Source organism: Apostichopus japonicus, chromosome 4, assembly GCF_037975245.1.
Source record: "Apostichopus japonicus isolate 1M-3 chromosome 4, ASM3797524v1, whole genome shotgun sequence".
NCBI classification, from domain to species: domain Eukaryota; kingdom Metazoa; phylum Echinodermata; class Holothuroidea; order Aspidochirotida; family Stichopodidae; genus Apostichopus; species Apostichopus japonicus.
The window spans coordinates 7076865-7095498 of record NC_092564.1 but is presented as its reverse complement, the minus strand read 5'-3'; the positions used below and the strand labels follow the sequence as shown (position 1 = coordinate 7095498).

The following is an 18634-nucleotide window of genomic DNA, read 5'->3' as shown; positions in this document are numbered from 1 at the left end:
TGCTCAATTTTTTTTAGAATTGGAGAGTTCACTAAACATGCCTTTTTTTCTGGCTACTATAGAAGCTCAAAAATGTCAGAGAGCTGTTGGAATCATATTCTTAAACCTGTGAAGGTTCATGAAGTTTGGCATAATCAGCACAGCATAGTCAATAAGGATAACATTTATGCAGATATTTAGCAAAAAAGTATTGTGTGAAAGGCTACCAACAACTTTGAGGAGGGGTACCAACAATTTCAGGAGGGGCACAAATATCCATCATGTAACTTGGTTATTTACACATGATGGTGAAACCGATGGGAGGGGCAATGTAGTCTGTACAGGAGGGCAATGGCCCTCCTGTGCCCCAGGGCCTGCTATGGGCCTGCATTTATGCCTATAGTAGTAACTGATGATTTGTTGGGATTCATTTCCTTCTTGGAAGCAGCATTGCCAACCAAGGCATGGTATAACATGATGGATAACACCATACTAATTCCCATGTCTATGAGGATAAAGGAACTTTATTCTGAGGATCCCTAGGTCCAGAAAGCCCCACTATCCCCATCCCTTGTACAATGATACTGTTATTGGGAGAACAGAAATCTTTGAATTTTATTTCAAATGTAGTTAAAATGTAGATACATTAAATGTGGAATCCTTGGCAAGATGGTTTCTAACAAGGCACCTGACCTTGTACAAATCCATTTTGCTATACCACATACAAATTACATTTAAAAATCAAACAAGACTTTCCGTCCAATTCTTCCTTTGAGGATTCACCAAACACATCTTACAAGCACAGTCCACCCAATTAATTTCTCTAAACAATAGGGCTCACATGTAGGCTGTACACATACTAATTGATTTACACCTATTGCACATGTTCAGAAGGTGTCACATGTTTTTGTGCTTCCTTTCATTTTAGTTTTGAACTGTGACAGATTTTGCACAAAATGGAGATAATTTGCAGGGAGTTGGTCCATAAATGCTCAAAAGGTATTATATGTGCGAGCGTGAAGTTGGAAACAAAAACTTGCAAGGCCTGCCTTCAGCTAGACAACTCCCTCCTGTCACTGTTCCAGACAAAACTGGTACTGCATGGTACCGAAAAGAATTTCTATTGATCCAAACGTTTTGCATGAATGAACATCGTGAAAGACACACACTCAGACAGAGAGTTAACAGTTACTAAACTCTGTGTAGATCCACACGTTATGTATTGGTCTCTGTAGCAGCCTGGTTGTGTTTGCAATCTTACCCTTTTAACAAGCGAACCAGTTATTTGTTTTGGATATGTGCTGTGCAAATAAGATACTCCCCTTACTATCTCATTCCAAAACCTTTAAAGGGGTACTGGAACAAGGCACACAAGTTACCCACACTTGCATTAAAAATTTAACTTAATCGCTGGCATTTCCCTGCCTGACATAGACCAGAAGCATGGATTCACTCTGAGAACATTTCTCTCTCCGAAAGGAAACAGGATAAATGTGTAAGTCCTCTAAGCAGACTACACTGATAAACACACACACAGGCAATGAAACATTCTGCTGTACAATTTAATACCATCAATCGTATGAAACCTTTGCCAAACTTTCCATATCAAGATATTAATTTTCATTTCCCAGTATTAACAAAAGTATGTACTGTACGTCCCTTCTCCATGAATTTCAAAAAGATGCTCAATGGACACAACCTGAACCTCAACTAAATGTTGCTTTTCTAAAGGCGTTTTCTTGTTTATATTATCATATTTCCACTACAGACAATTTCCTTTCTAGCTACCGTCATGGAAGAGAAAATACATTCATGTTAACTTAAATCGCCACCACATTCAAACTGAGGTGGTGTACAGTTGTATCATATTTTTCAAGATTACTGTAAGATTGTTTTGTTTCATGCAAATTTTCCTTTAAATTTAAAAGTATGAAAAAGAAAAGAAAAGAAATCCTCACACCATCGCCACAATGTTTGACTATAATTTTGCACGATAGCCGCTGATAACAGAGGTTGGGTTGAATAGCGCTTATCTTTATTGACCTGATAGGGGGTACCTATTGATGCAACACTCCAAACTAGATGGTTTACATTACCAAGAATTTCTTCAGATCTCATCTAGTTCAAATAACGACCGGCAGGAAATCATGAGTACCGCACACCATGTCAGGGACTTTGAACATCTGTGACACATGATGAAATCAGACATCGAACGACCAATCTTACCCTTCGTACGGTAGGTGATCTTCAGAGTTCATGCCGTGGGTAGCTGCTAGATTATCTGAAATACTGTTCACTCATCCCCAATTAGCAAATACACTGTAAACTCAATGCCACTGGCTACTTTTGGCTAACTTTTACACTAACTTACTGTAAATGTACTTTCAGGTTTATCCAATAAATAGTTTACACAACCAAAGGGTATTTTGATGATAAAGAAGAACATTTGTCCAAAAAATTTGGGTGAAGGTTTTCGGCTTACAATTGCTGGTTTTCTGAAACATAGCATATGATAATGTGAAATGCATCTGTGGCAAGGAATCAACTTCTGAAACTGCAGAGGAACTTGCAAAATCAGGAAACCTCAACACCAGCAAATTTTGTTTAATAAGTCCAACAAAATATTTGAATTTTAGACTCAGACAAAAGAGTGAAAATTCACTCCTGAAAGCATTACAAAAGCGGGTTAGAATCAGAGCAGCGTAGAATAGGTCATGTTTTAGTGATGTTACTGTAGGTGCGACGTTATTCTTTGACAGAGAGACATACGTAACAACTCCATGACAGAAATGCTTGCAAGAAATTCTTTCTGTTAGCATTATCAATAAACTGGATGTAGAACTGATGGAATATTAAACCTGACTCAAGTTTGATTCCAAATGAGGAAATTATTTTATCATTTGCAGCAAATTGGCTTATACAGTAGGTATAACTGCTACACTTAAGTGCTACAATACTAAAAATTCATTTACACATGTATAACATTGACTTATCTTTTCCCATACTAGCCAAAATGGGTTATATTTATGACAATTTTTGTGGACCACCAACATTAAAGGTAGAGAACTTGTGATCAATGAGAAATTGATCAAGATGAATCATTGAAATAGGAAATTTCAAAGTTTCCATGTAACGCAATAGTACCACTGAACTTTCCAGGTACAATAAGAAACAATTCCCCACAAAAACCACATTTATTTAAATTATTTGTCCACAGCCTGGATGAGTGGATGACTTATAACTGACAAAGCCATTGTACCATGGATACACTGGTACAAGGTCACACAGATACTGAATGTATTTACGTCGAACAAATTGATAATTTGTTCAAATCGGCAAACATTATTTAACCTTCCCTGGCTCTCATGTCTGATCTTCATTCCAGAAATTCTCAATTTACAAAAAAAAAAAAAAAAAGCAACAACAAACAAACAAACAAAAATGAAATTCTAAAACGGGAATGGATACATTGATATTGTGGGGGTTTCAAAATTACATAACACATTTTACAAGAATGAAGTTTACACACCTAGATAAAGATAAACTTCCTCTATGTGAAATGATACGAAACTGTTAGATGGATTCCTTTCACAAAACAGAAAGTAACTTCTTAATTCGGGAGAACATTTCGCAATAAAGGAAAGTTTGTAAGAACTACTGTATGTATCTCTTTTCTCAGAAATCACAGCTTGCTTGCACAGGACTTAAAAAAAATGAAGATCTAAACATGGAATCTGAATGCTAAATATAAACTGTTCTGATCAAAACATCTTTCAACAAGCCTATAAATGAAAAGCTTGCAAAAATGTGTTGGTCTGGACCGTCTGGAAAACAATACTGAGTATTCACTTCGACAGCGTTTGTGGATTGTGGAATCACTTTTTCTTGGACAAGCTGACTCACATCCCTTTCTGTGCAGTAACTTTCTATTAGTACAATTAACAAAGTCTAACAATGACCATGAAGCTCATGAATAGCAACAACGCTAAAGAGATAACTTTATACAAAATGATTTTGACTCTCTTACAAATTTTGAAAAATAATCATGGTGGTAGTTGCTGTATTTACGCATTCTACTGATGTTCATGTGTTAAATACATGCACAAAGTGGTTATAATTGTAAACATCCATAACACACAAATTTGATGCCATGAGACCTACTTCTCCCTTGGGTAAAAAAAACCTGTTTAATATAAGTGAGAAGATGTGGTCTTTTAACTACTGTGATATGATTGAAAGATATGCTATTTACTATAATGAGTAAACTAAACTATTGGTCAATAGCTGAAGTTTCCCAATGCTAATGAATTGTATAAAGAGGTATGTATACTCATCCCTAGTACCTTTTTACAAACAAAGAGGCAAATACCACATTTGCAGGATATTCTATTGTTTAGGTGACAAGAATTTGTGACTACCTGACAATAAATCCCCATACTGAATGACAGTGATGAATAACTTCCTACCGAACAGTCAGTTTTTACCTTACAAATAGGCCCTAATAAGGATCCACATCAGGCCTGAACAATTCTAACACTGGCTGAAACATTCAAAATCAAGGAGCAATTGCAGAATAACCTGCAACTTTGAAGCAACACCCTTAAAAGAGGTTGGCTACGCCGTCCGTACAGCGAGTCTAGTAATACACTGAGAAGCGTCCAATGCACTATTATGCTGTTGTGGATATATACCGTCAGGACAGTGTAGGACAACTGTCAGCACTTCAACTGTCAGGACGGTTCATTTTTTGACATTCCTGTTAAAAACATCCCATCATTGTATCCTTATAATAAGTACTACGGTATGGGACTTAATTGAACCTAAAATGGATATTTCTGAAGGGTAATTTGGGTTACCAAGTTTGTGCGATGGTGTAGCCAGCTACAGCTCAGTGCTTTGTGTTGCAGGGTATTCTGCATATTATTAGCCTTAATCAAATAGCATCAGTGGTTGTCACTGCCTTTTAATTGGTCCCATCATTTTCCGAATACACCTAGGTTAGACGATGCCTATTCTTATGATCCCAGGGCTTAGACTAGGTTGTAGCAATCAAACTTACATCTTACAACGATAAACAAGGGGCTACTAATGAGTAAATGGTAAACTGGCTCTTTAGCTTTCCCTAAGTTTAAATTACGCTAGCCAAGTTTATTTAGCTTGTATTAGCTTAGACAAGCAACCTAGCCGAATAAGTACCAAATTTAGTAGACCTCGCCGAGTTTGATTTGGCTAGGTTAATTAAATTGGCTAGGTTAAATACTGAAGTTTACCTAGGCTAATGTAGCTAACACGTATGCTACAGCTAAGAATAGTCTGAATTGATCCATGATAACGTTCTTACCGTTTTCGGCATTGTTACACAGCCGTGGCTTAGGGTGGGACCAATATCTACGTCCATATTGCAAGGTAGTTTCAAGAGTTCCAAGACTCAACACTCCGAAGTCCGATACACAAGCTAGGCTAGGATTAGCCTACGTTATTGAGGTCAAGTTAGTATCAGAACCAACACCAACACAGTCTACAGTAACAAGCTACTAATGTCACTTGTTAATGTTCGTAACCTTCACTGTCGGTAAAATGATCAGTGGTAAAGTATCTACTAAAAGGCACAAAACGAAATGATTCTAAGTGTTTGTAAACTCCCTTGGTGACTGTTGTTTTGACCAATCTAAGAACAATAGAAATTGTACCGACAATCTAGCGTAGTATTTTTTGAAGTGGTCTGCTGTTATGCGACTGCCTTCTTCCAATTTGTTTTGCAATCAGTGTGAACGATACAACGCGTACATATCATATTCTGTACACGTTTCTGCATGAACAGCAATAATATGCGTAGCTAGCTGTGAATTGAAGCTATGAATAGCAGAGATGCTGTACTACAGTCACGTGACGTGACGTTAACGATTACCTAATAGGGATCCAATCAAAATACTCGATGACGTCAATGCATGCCTATTCAGTTTTATTTTCTCCAATTTTGGAAGTAGTGGTGGTGGACACCAGAACTTCCTGCCACTTTAGGATTTAGTTGAAGCCGGGAGTTCCCTGGATAGCAGAAGTACTATAAAAGGTATCTTTCCCCAGGCTTTACCCTTCAGAAAAGTAGCAGTTCTCAAGTACTTACGGAAATGCGCCGTGTTTGTTACTTGCCGTAGACATGCGAGTAAGCAGGTAAATAACTAAGGTAAATCGTCGTATATACAGGTCTACGAATTTGCTTTAATGGCGTATGTGGGACGCACAGGGACGTAGCTACACGGTAGCTAATAATTGGCTCGAATCTTCAAAAGATGGGATCAATAACACGACAATCGGGAAATTGTATCTATGCAACATCTCAGTCTTATCCTACGAATCCACCCAGTCTGAAAATTATGATTCTAGTTGGAATATCGTGATTCTACAGAGGTCAAACAGCCAATACCAGTGAAAATACTAAAAGCGCCACAAAACAAGTGCCGTCACTAACACTATATAGCTTACAAATTGTGCACAATTTTTTAATGGGGTTAGGGGCGGAGGAGGCGAGGCTAAAATCATCTGAGGCAATTTAAGGTCACATGACGTCGACTGAGGTTGATTAAAACATCTCCTGTAAATTTGTAAATCCATGCATCTACTTTAAAATGCTATAGTGATTTTCCTCATACCAGCCCTAAAGAAACGTTCGGAGGGTCAAATCTTGCAATACAGAGAAAACGCTAAAAAAAACATGACAATAGTCATTCTGTTAAAAAAAAAACTAAAAAAAAAACAATTTCATTTCGAGCTCCTCGATGAGTCATTTCATTACTTGTTAAGGCCTAACCATTCTCAATGTTTCCGAGAATACCCTGGACTGAGAGTCCTACAAATGCTGAGAACCTTTCCAGGAAACTTTATACTTTAGCAAATCGTGAAGCAAGTTTTATAGCTAACAAGATCGGAAGACAATACTGAACAGCAATGTTAATTTGAAAGATATCGGTCTACCAAGATGAATTTGGACATTCTACGGATTAAATCATCCCCATTCGGTTTATTCCACTTCCCTGTCATAATAAGAACATCCGTCCGATTCAAACGAGATTGCATGCTTTTCCCATGGAGGTAAAAACCAGATCGTTATTCCACAGAGACACCCACTGGTGCGGTACTTGGTCTCGAGCATCGACAATCACGAGGTCATAAACGAGGCAACGGTAGCAGGTGAGGGGAGAGGGCGCGGAGATGGGAGGCGGGGAGGGGGAGGGGGATTCTGACAATTTGGTTGAATAAAAGCTCTTAGACGACCGTCCCTATCTCCATGGTGTGTATCGTCGGACGGAAAGTAGATTTCGGTAAATATAAACTCCAGGAGGTACTCAATAGACGGTCCACTGGGCCAAAGCCGGCCCGGTGAGTTTTTAGTTTCGGCCCCTAAGACGAATTCGGTCCACAATCTGAAACTAATCGGGATATGTGGGCCATTAATTGGATTACCTTACAAACCATATACCGACCTGCAGTGTACGCTGCATATTTGCTCTATACAGGTATATACGATGAGAATATATGATTCTGTCCGTCAACCATTCACTCTCTTACCGTTGTTTTTTGGTTTTCCGTGGACTATCTGTTTGCTCACCCTTTTCACATCGTTTTAACAACGGTACTGTGTAAAGTGGTGGGTGCTAACTAGGGTGTCTAGTAAATTACACATCGAACCTATACTAATTCACTGTACACAAGTAAATAGGAACGTAAAAAAGAGGAAAACTAGTAACAAAATAGTTCACTCTTTTTCACGATACATTCGACTGGGCTCAGTTTCAATAAGTCTATTTAGCAAGGAATTATAGCAAGAGGGCACATGTATCCATATATGGACACCAAGGATTCAAATCAATTTTCTTTCCTATACGCACTAAGGTATAGCAAACGCCGCTACGAACAAAGCTATGGGGTTTTTTTTTTTGGTGTGTGGGGGGGGGGGGGGGATAAGGATGTCATTTTTTCATAATTATGTTCTGTGTCACCATATTCGATTTCCAATGATTTATGAATCATATTCTCACGTTGTTATATATATGTGTAGATTTTTGTCTTTATGTCTCTATATACATAGCGTCGTTTGCTTGATCATGGTTTGAACGACGTATAATTTACATCCTTGACTGAATGGTGAACTTTGGGTCAGATAAAAAGAGAACCATGTCCACCAAAGAAAACAGTTATGCATATGTTTCCATGAGTCCGGTATCAACAAAAAAGACATCAACAAATATGCTATTTTTTTATTTAGTCATCGGTCGTCTGGTCCGACCACGCTCTATATGGCAAAGGTGTTTCAATTAATTTTCTACGAGGGCAACGAGAGAGAAACACTTTCTTCTTTCGGAATCAAAGAACCATACAAAATCAAACTTGCAACATACCAACGATTATACAAAAAGGCAGGATGGGCTGGTATAGAGAACACTCAATCTTAAAACTTTCAGGGCCCGCTTACCTGGTTAGTGCACGATTGAGGACCGATGTGCAGATTGAAATGTCTCTCCAGCCGGATTTGGCCATATAGGCCGCCCTTGGAATGGCCCCTGACTGTATAGCGACAATTAACCAACTCAGAGGATATTTTCAAGGACTAGCTTCAGTTGGGGTGGATGGGGGGGGGGGGACCACAGATTTACAGGGGTTATAACCCTGTGTTCCCACGCATGATCACACGTTATTCAATCGTGATGCATGGGCAATGGTTAGAAACACAGCATTAACAGAGATGGCACTCGTGATCTTTGACACACTGAGCTCAGGAGGTGGCGACGATTGCACGGGAAATTATCAGAGTGACAAAACAATATGACCGTGACGGTTGTCCATTTGTGAATGACGTCAGTATATATCATCACTTTATTCCAGGAGGGCTGATTTCGTATCTAGCTGTATCCTGTACAACGCACATATCGGCCAAGGATAGTTGCAGTTAAAGCCTTGAACTCGCGATCTTACCATTAGGATACTCAAACTCAATGGTCTATACTGCATGGAATCGCGTATAACGGAGGGAACCCAATGAAATCATTATACCTATACGTTTTGATGTTTCTTTCGCTACAGTGCGCTATATTCATAGAAATTTCTATGGCTATATTACATATAGTGGCCTATCATTGCCAAATTTATATATTACTATTTATATACTATTAGATATTACCAAGGGCGTAGGAACCGGGGGGTTGGGGGGGCGCCAGCCCCCCAGTGAAAAATATGGGGGGGGGCGGAAGTATCGTTCCGCCCCCCGCTCCGCAAGTCAGAAGTTTAAATAAATATGGTACATAGAAATGTTTAATTTTTAAGAAAATATCGTACATAGACATGTTTAATTTACTTTTTTCTGTAATAGAACCTCTTTTCTTTTTTTCTAGTTTGGTTGAATGATACGTAAGATTAGACGCAAGCTTGTTGTGCTCACTTGCCAATATACTTGTGTAAACAATGCAATGTGGAGATCAAAAGATGGCTCAATATTCTGCATATGGCACAATGCTTCTCATTGAACGGTCAAAAAGGCCGTCCTACATTTTGTCCAATCGCCCTAAATTTGTATATCAATGGGAAGGAAATGTTTATCTTCTATTGTTATTGGAGAGATCTAAGTAAGTTGACTTTACTGTTACAGTGATTACGTGCGAACCGAAAAAGGAAAAAAAAAACATATATATGATAATTTTGATGTTATGTTTTTCTTTATGTTTCGATGTACCGCCGGTCAGTGTCCGTTCATGGATGAAACACAAGGGCGTAGGAACCGGGGGGCTGGGGGCGCCAGCCCCCCCCCCAGTGAAAAATGTGGAGGGGCGGAGGTATCATTCCGCCCCCGGTTCGCAAGTCAGAAAACCCCTTTTTCATTTCCAAATGAGAAAAAAATCTCATTTGAAGCACCAAATTACATCTAAGGCCAGGTGAAAATGCAAAATTCTTTACAAAATGGAGTGGGTGTTGAAGTGTGCTATATTGCACCAAATTGCATCTGAGGCCACCTGGAAATGCAAAAAAATTCCAAAGGGGAGGGGGACACCCCCTCCCCTTAGACCCCTCCCCCAGGCCGGTCATCAGTCTTCAGCCCCCCACTCAAAAGTACCTTCCTACGCCACTGGATATTACAGTATGGTAAATGACTCCGCCAACAATATAAATACCGGTACATGTTTTGGTTACATATGGGCTACATCTAGTGTGAAATTTTACGAGTATTTCTCAAGCTTCTAAAACCAATATGATCCACATACCTTAATTGTGTTATGCGTTGGGTGGGGGGGGGGTTGGGGATTATTCCTGGTTAAGACTGTAGACCGGTGGTATTTTAAAGGAGACACCAACCTGACAGTCATATTTAGCGTATACATGACAGAGATCTTTGTACAAAACAACTCCCTCATATATACAAGGAAACATCTTGCTCCATTTGAGCGATATCCTATTTTTAAAGTCGTGTCTTCTAGCTGGTATTTTGCAAATTTGTGACGTCATAGACTCATAGTGCCGAAAATATCTGAAACCGTTTTATTTTCTCTTTGTGTTTTTTTTTTCATATTTTTTCTCTCTTTTGATATTTTCAAGTTAAACTGTGGATAGCCGGCGTTGACATTGAAACACCTGCCATCATTGGGTCGAGTTAAGATTGCCAATAATTTCGATTTAGCTTTTGCAAATCCTATCTCTATGACAGAAAATAAATATTTTAAATAAATCAAGAAAATACGTATCCAAAATGAAGCTCTTGTTGCTCGAGTTCGTCATATTTAGACTTGATCAATATCTTAAACCTTGCGTTGGAAGGACGTTTAAACCTGTGACATATATTACCCAAAGGGAATAAGATTTCACTGAGCTGTTTAGAGAACTTTTTCATGACAGTGATCTCTATGACACATACCAATATTGATGGCATGGTTCGTGTGCCCTCTTAACATGATTAAATATATCTTGAACGTGTATCTATTACTTTCTAACCAACCGATGAAATGATGTAAACAGTCATAATATGTAATGGCTATCTATCTGAGCTTTCTTTTCTATTCTTTTTGTCTTGAAATTATAGTTTGTTGCACGATTAATTCTGATCCATTGCCAAACGAAGGATGCTTCACAGGGTTCACTTTCTAATAGAATATTCTGTCGAATGAGAGGGGATGGGTTGCAGTGGGTGGGGGGGGGGGGTGGAATAAGAATTAAAACATTCTATTTCAAAGTGTTGTTCATGTACATAATGTTCAACTGCAATAATAAGGGTATAAATCTTTTGCATTCAACTTGAAAAACACTGTCCACTGACTCTTAATAATGAGTGTTCGTTCGCTCAAAATCTTTATCATGTCAGCCATTATATAGACTAATCATTTGTTTCACGCCTCGATATTTAAACTCGCTCCAATAATCAATGAGTTTAACTTACTTTGAAAATCCATTAGCGCTATATCAACAAAGGACCATGCAAGCAAAGCGTTCAGGCAATACTTTTCCATTTCATTGTACCAGTATACATATACCATGTACATTATGTAATGTTTAATTAACCAAGTTCCACTGACCGTTATAAAAATCGATGCGTGTGCGTGTGCGTTTGTTTGTGTATCTGTGGAAGTGTGTGTTTATCCATACATCAATGCATATAAGCGGGAGTCCCGGGTTCGAATCCCTGTGGTGGCTGGAGGTTGTTTACTGTTCTGGATTATATATAAATATATATATATGTATATATATATATTACAGTGTGATTTAACGGTCTACAACATATTAATATCTGCCACAGGTAATCATCCACTTGCTCATTCACGCTCATTTCGTAAACAATTTATTAGGAGGGCATCCTAGCTTGATGAATTTACTCAACTTTGCGCGACAGCTGTTGAACATACCATTTATATTTGGGTTTGCGTTTGCGCGCGTTCGTATGTGTATGTGCGTGCACTTGTTTTGAATTCTGCAGACTGAGGACTTGATGTCATTTTAAAAGAATCACCACGTCCTCAGAAGAATTCATCTTTTTAGGGGTATTGTTTGGGTTAGGGTATGTCGGTGGACTTGAACAATGGGATAATAAATGGGGTTCCTCAGTCTGAATGTAAAACAAACCTGTGTGCGTTTGCGCGTGCGTGTGAGAGTGCGTGTGTGTGCTATATGTGTGTGCGCATGCGTGCGTTTGTGTGTGACAGACTATATGTAGTGTTTTGAGGTCTTCGGGAATTGTCACACGGTTACACAAAAAATGCACTGCGAATGGGTTTGGCGATCGGACCCAGGGGAGAGGGTAGGTCGGACGGTGGGTGGGAAAGGGTCTGATTGGGGTGGAAGCTTACAAATTACATTATACAAAAAAAAGGAAATGTGACCAACATATGGAAAGAAGCATATCGGAACTCCGCTTAAGTGTCCAAATACTTTTAATTTCCACAAATAAGTGTTTTCACTTGTACTGACTATGCATTAATATAATACAAATATAATATAATCAGGCAGTTATTATTATTATTTTTTAGACTGCATTAATGCAAGATACGGACGAACTTGCTGGATTCTGGTGATACCAAAGTAAACCATGAAATGAAAAATAAGGTACTTGGAAACATCACGTGTTTCTTTAGTTGTTAAAAAAATGATATTATTGGCAATAATTTCAAATATTTGTTATCACTACGCTTTGTGAACAGTAAACACAATTAGTATATGGGATACAACATGTTTAACAACTCTGACATAATTCTCTTATAAGGAGCAACCAATCGGATGTAAGCACACCACTTTGCGTTGTTAACAATTATAAATGCAAAACGGTATCGTTGTCTTGTCGGAACACGAATTAAATCTCGTGTTTCCGGTCATGCATTCCGGACAGTCCATTAAGCAAAACTACTATAAAGAAAGTTACACGTGTATATTAATATAAACATAACTTGTCCTAACTTGCAATCAACCTGTTTTACCTTGCGATTAATAGATATGCACAACAATATATCTACAGAATAGGAAGTTGCACGCGAATATCTAGATTTACATATAAATAAAAAAGGCCCATTGTAAACTGTTTGTTTATGTCACGATTTGTTTTTTAGTGACCCGGAAAGAGAGTGTGCAAACTTATCCAAATATGATATCCTATATATAGATGCACGTGAGACTGCGTTTTCTTTTATATTTTGTAAACAGGTTACGAATACGACCCCTGTTTGCTTAAAATAGACATATACAGGCAGACGTTTCTGATTACATCCTTGTGTTGATTATATTATCTATTATCAACAGATATGAGTCGGTATGTTAACCAATTTTGAGGTATAAAAAGCCTTATACCCCTTTATAGCGTATATATACACGACAAGATATATAATATCGATTTCAAAGTACTGCAGTAAGATTCAAAATTAAAGATTAAAAATCTGAGTATCAACAACCTTTTAAGAGGGCGTATATCCGCCCACATGTATTAACCTCCGATTCGAAACAAAAACAAAACATGTAGACTGATATGTTGGTGTAGGTAGCTTATGATGCACCTTAGAAGAACATGATCTATTATGACGCCATTAAATCTATAGAGGTCTACCGGTAGGACGATATGCATTCAAAGAATCGTGGATAGCGCTTCAAAATAGTGACATACTTTCACCTCATGTTATTGCTACTTAGCCATGTATTACCATTATTCGTTCATTAGTAGTTTGTAACATGAAGATGAAAGTAGTGACCTTCGAAACATGTCGTTTTTCTGCAGTGTTTTTTGTTAATAGATGTATTCGTTAAAGTCTGTGGTGTTCTCTGTTTTTATAATATATATATATATATATATATATATATATATATATATATATATATATATATATATATATATATATATATATATATATATATATATATATATATATATATGTTTATATATAAATATATTTATTTATTTATATGTTTATATATATATTACGTAATGATATTGCAAATTCATTTGAAGAAAAGATTCCCCGTACTATATTGAAAATCCTAGGTCATTTCAAAACAGGGCTAGAGGAAGGTTAAATACATTCAAAACAACACAACAAATTGACAGGGGATATGTCATGGTTCCTTCTACTGGAAGTGTGTGTATTGTGATTGGTTGATGTGACTCATACCCCCACAAAACCATTCTTAACAATTGTACTGACATGGCAACAGAACCATTGACGTCAGATCGTTAGAAAAATAACAAATGAGTGTTTCCATAAAAAGGAGTTTTATTCTAAATCAGACTATAAAGTTCGTAGCTGCTCCCTATATATATATATATATATATATATATATATATATATATATATATATATATATAGGCTATATATATATATATATATATATATATATACCTTTGGCTTAAATTCTTGGGATAACATATACGGTATACCGGAAAGTTATGCATAATGCGACTAACTTGGAAGTGAATAGTGGACAGTATTTTCATTCTGCTTATGCCACGACCGACCCTCCAATAATTTCCACTGAATGTGGTTTATACATGCATTAGCTGGAATCGATCGAACAACACTCACAGACAATCCATACATGCACATTTCTCATGTGTGCATAACTCACTGACAAAAGTAGTTTTAACAAAGAATTACATAATATATCATATGATGGACAATACTGGTCATCAAAGAAAATTTCAAGGAGAGAAAGTAGAGTAACTTGTCAGGGTTTGTCAGCAGTTAGATTTGAACATCTATAGAACTTGGAGACTTGAGTGTCCCTCCTGATCATTTTTTTCTACTAAACTAAACTAACTTAGAAATGATAACTGACCATAAGATAAGATTTGGGATTCTATTGGAAAGAACGAAGTGAAGCGCTCGATTGTACATCGGGGGAAAGCTTGTGTCAAATATTATAACAATAATTACAGGGAAGTTATTTTCCGTGGACAGCTAAAAAATGCTCTCAGAACATACATGGGTTATTATATTTATGAGCATGCAAGATCGTGTAAGTGTTTTTTCCAATGCGCAGAGTAAGTTTGTTTTGACTCAAACCAAATGTCCAGTTGGCTCCGAGTTTCAATGACCATTTCAAGTAATTTCGCATAGTCTTTGTTAGCTAGGAAGACGTCTGTATCGTCAGCGAAGGTACGAGTTGATACGTTGGGTATACATCATTTTGAATGTGACTCATTAACATAAATAAGAACACAAAAAGTAGAGGTCCCAAAACAGAACCTTGTGATACGCCGCTGGGGGTTGATTCGTTTAGTTTACATGTTACACGTTCATGAAACCAAAATAAACATGTAAATCTGAAAATGTACATTTTTCTGTTGTGTATCATTAAAATTTTAGTATATTATATATGAAAAGTCTGGGCGAAGAATTTGTTTTACAATCGAAAATGTTCATTTATAAACTATACGTAACAATTGTTTATCACATTATTACTAATTATCCCCGAAAGGCTATACAAGACAAAATAAAATTATAAATCTACCTTTAGGTCATTCGATGACAATACCAATATTTGACGTGAGTGAACTGTGTCTCATAATTATATGCAAATGACGCTATACCTAGCTCAATAGTGAAAGGATGAGTTTAGGATTCATTTTGAGTCTTTATCTGTTATAGTCCAAGAGAGAGACAGAGAAGACAAGACAAAGTTTGATAGCTTGTTATATTTCTGGATTGCTCCTTTAAGGCTAAATTGTTGATACATTTGGCTCCTCGGTACAGGGTCTAACTGTTAATGTTAATCTATTGTTTGTATGAATTCTAATAATTCAACAAAACCATGTTATTTTTTAAGTTCATATATCAATAACAGAACACACTTGTTTGACATTCAAAATGATTGGTTTTTGACACTTGTGTAAACTATAACATGTCATTTGAGGCTAAAACAAACTGTTGTTTTCCTATTGAGGTTTATGTTCCATCTGAGGAACTGACCTAATTGTTGGTATATTAGACTATATAGTCCAGTCACTTTAACTGATGAGCCTCATCTCTTTAAAGGGTCATTTCTCGAAAGTCAACAGTATTGTTGTATATATATATACAACGTGGACTGATATTATAATTGAAATCGTAGTGAGTTGGAAAATCCAGAACAGTGAAAAAACTTCCAGCCTCCCACCGGGATTCGGACCCGGGCAGGCTCCCGCTTTATATGAAGACACTCTATAACCACTAGGCTATGGACGCTGATTGTATATCCAGAGGTTCGAATATATATATATATATATATATATATATATATATATATATATATATATATATATATATATATATATATATATATATATATATATATATATATGTATATATATATAAAGCTTGGATCCACCTCTGGCGACCTTTTTATCTTGAAACCAACGAGGCATTCATTATTTTTGTGTCACTATTTATACCTGCTAACTAAACAGTAAACACCATAACCAAACTATATGATTCATAAGGGAAGCATTACGTTGCAAACGCTACAATCGGGTTGAAACTAATGGGATATTTGATCCTTGTTAGGAAACTTCTTATGAAGAAAACGTTAATAGATAGGGAAAGTCCTTTTTAGAATGTCTATTATTAACAATTTCAATATACTGATGATGCCCTTGCAGCAACTCAGCAATATGAATTCATGTTTAGTGTCGAACTTATTTATTGAAGGAAAAATGAGGACGAAATTTTTCGACAAATGTGCATATGCTTTACTATATGTCAGCTTGCTGCTGCATGACACCGCAAAACATAAACATTGGCTTAACGTATTAATAAAATTGCAGTTTGAATGATAATAAATCAATGAAATGTATCTTATAATGGAACTGTATGATTTGAATACAGTACTACTGCACGTAAATGGGCGATCTTGGTGTAACATAAATGCGCCCATGTTACTGAAGTGAACCCGGTTTGTCGGAACACACACAAACAAAGGACTTTGTACAGTGTGTACACTACCTATTTTGTGTTGCATCATAGACTAGCGTACTACAGTGATCAGTGTGTACACTATACAACCTATTTTGTGTTGCATCATAGACTAGCGTACTACAGTGATTGGATAACTAAACTCATGATTTGACTTCTATATGGGGAAGACCATGTATAAAGTCTAGTTTATAGGTTAGAGACCTGTCGATATAGTACGGCTCGATTATCGTTGGTATATACGGCATACATGGGCGGCGATCCGTACTTCCGAGTGGGGGGGGGGGGATATGACCTTGTTGACTATCTAAGCGTAGCGCCACCATGGGTTGGCGCGAAGCGTACAAGAAAATTTTGGGATTTACAAACCCTCTAGATGGCCGGAAACGGCACTTCCCGAGGTTTCCAAGCGGCATATACCCAACTTTAAAATAGGGATATCATGTCCGAAATATCTCATAATCAGGATCCAAAATACTTTTTTTTTAATTTCGGGTTTTATTTTGGGAAAATTGCCCCTGTCAGTCTTGTTTCAGGCGCTACGTTAGAATGTTCGAGAGCTCTTTTATATTATTCGATGAAGAAAATGGCCTCATACAGGCTATTATAGGCCTATACACATGCAATACACAATTACACATAGTTACATTCCTAGGTACCGATTGCTAGGGCATCCAGGTGAAACGTGTATTAAGCATTACCCTGGTAACATGAGATTCTCAGCTGTTCGAGGGAACATGTACGTGTGTAGGCCTACTATAGGGCCTATATGAATACTATGAGGGTGCATATATGTACTATATCAATACCATGGGCGCAATAATACATTTTGTTGTTATAGGGCCAATGAAGCCTACAGTCAACTATTCTTGCTTTATAAAGACGGTTTATTTGAAAAGATCGCACTGCGTTTATGGTAGGCGAGAAATGAAGCTAAAAAAGAGCCGTACATTCACGATGATGCATAAATGTAGGCATGAAAAAATTCTTATCCCTGGCATTTGGTGGGGGGGGGATATGGTGTATTACGTCCCCTCCACCCATTTTCATGGGGGGATATATCCCCCCTCCCCCCCCGGATCGCCGCCCATGACGGCATATATGACTATATGCGGTATATGGTTATACAGACCAGGATGTAACGGTTTTTCGGTTACAGACGATCTGTCAGACAAACTCAATTTAGAAAAGAAGATATTACACTTCCTTTCGCTTAATAAATATATAAATATATAAATAAATATATAAATAAATACAAGACGGAAATGTCGTGGCGACTTTTAAGATTAGTAATCTTGCAAATGGTATATGTAGCTCGTGGTATATGCGGTGTTAAACTTAAGAGCATCCATAAAGTGTATGATAATTATGATATATAGTTTCTACAGATTCTTTCGTGACATGAATCAAGAATTAAAGTTCCTGAACGGGCAATTCCTGTAGTTCAGGTGTCATTTTGTTTTTAAAGAAAAAACCGGCTATACTTTTCGATTTAAAATCAAATTTCTGAAGAAAAACCAAAATCTTCCGAAATGACCGACTATTACAGTATTAGTCGATACAAGTTTGAGATTTAAGAAAATATAAGATACACTCCATGCTGCTTTTTCCTTTCACGAAATGCCGTCTGTTAATGATCTAGTAAAACAGAATTTGTATTCAGACCTTGTTAAAAGCAAATTGGCCAAATTCAAACTTTGCAACTTGTACTATACAACAGTTGAAATTAAATTTGGTTCGTCAAGGTTAACCTA

The 18634-nt window shown here is 37.1% G+C and overlaps 1 protein-coding gene across 2 annotated transcripts in view; it reads right to left on the bottom strand.

Moving 5' to 3' along the window:
• The window catches only part of LOC139966301 (nuclear factor erythroid 2-related factor 2-like), a 42364-nt gene that overhangs the window by 11415 nt on the left and 12315 nt on the right, over window positions 1–18634 (bottom strand). The window contains exon 1 of one of the 2 annotated variants that reach the window (XM_071969156.1): window positions 5321–5791. The exons of the other annotated variant lie outside the window; for it this stretch is intronic. Within the exon in view, the coding sequence (XP_071825257.1) occupies window positions 5321–5377 (57 nt within the window). The 5' untranslated portion in view covers window positions 5378–5791. Of the gene's footprint in view, window positions 1–5320; window positions 5792–18634 lie in introns of those variants that run through there. 2 annotated transcript variants of the gene reach the window in all.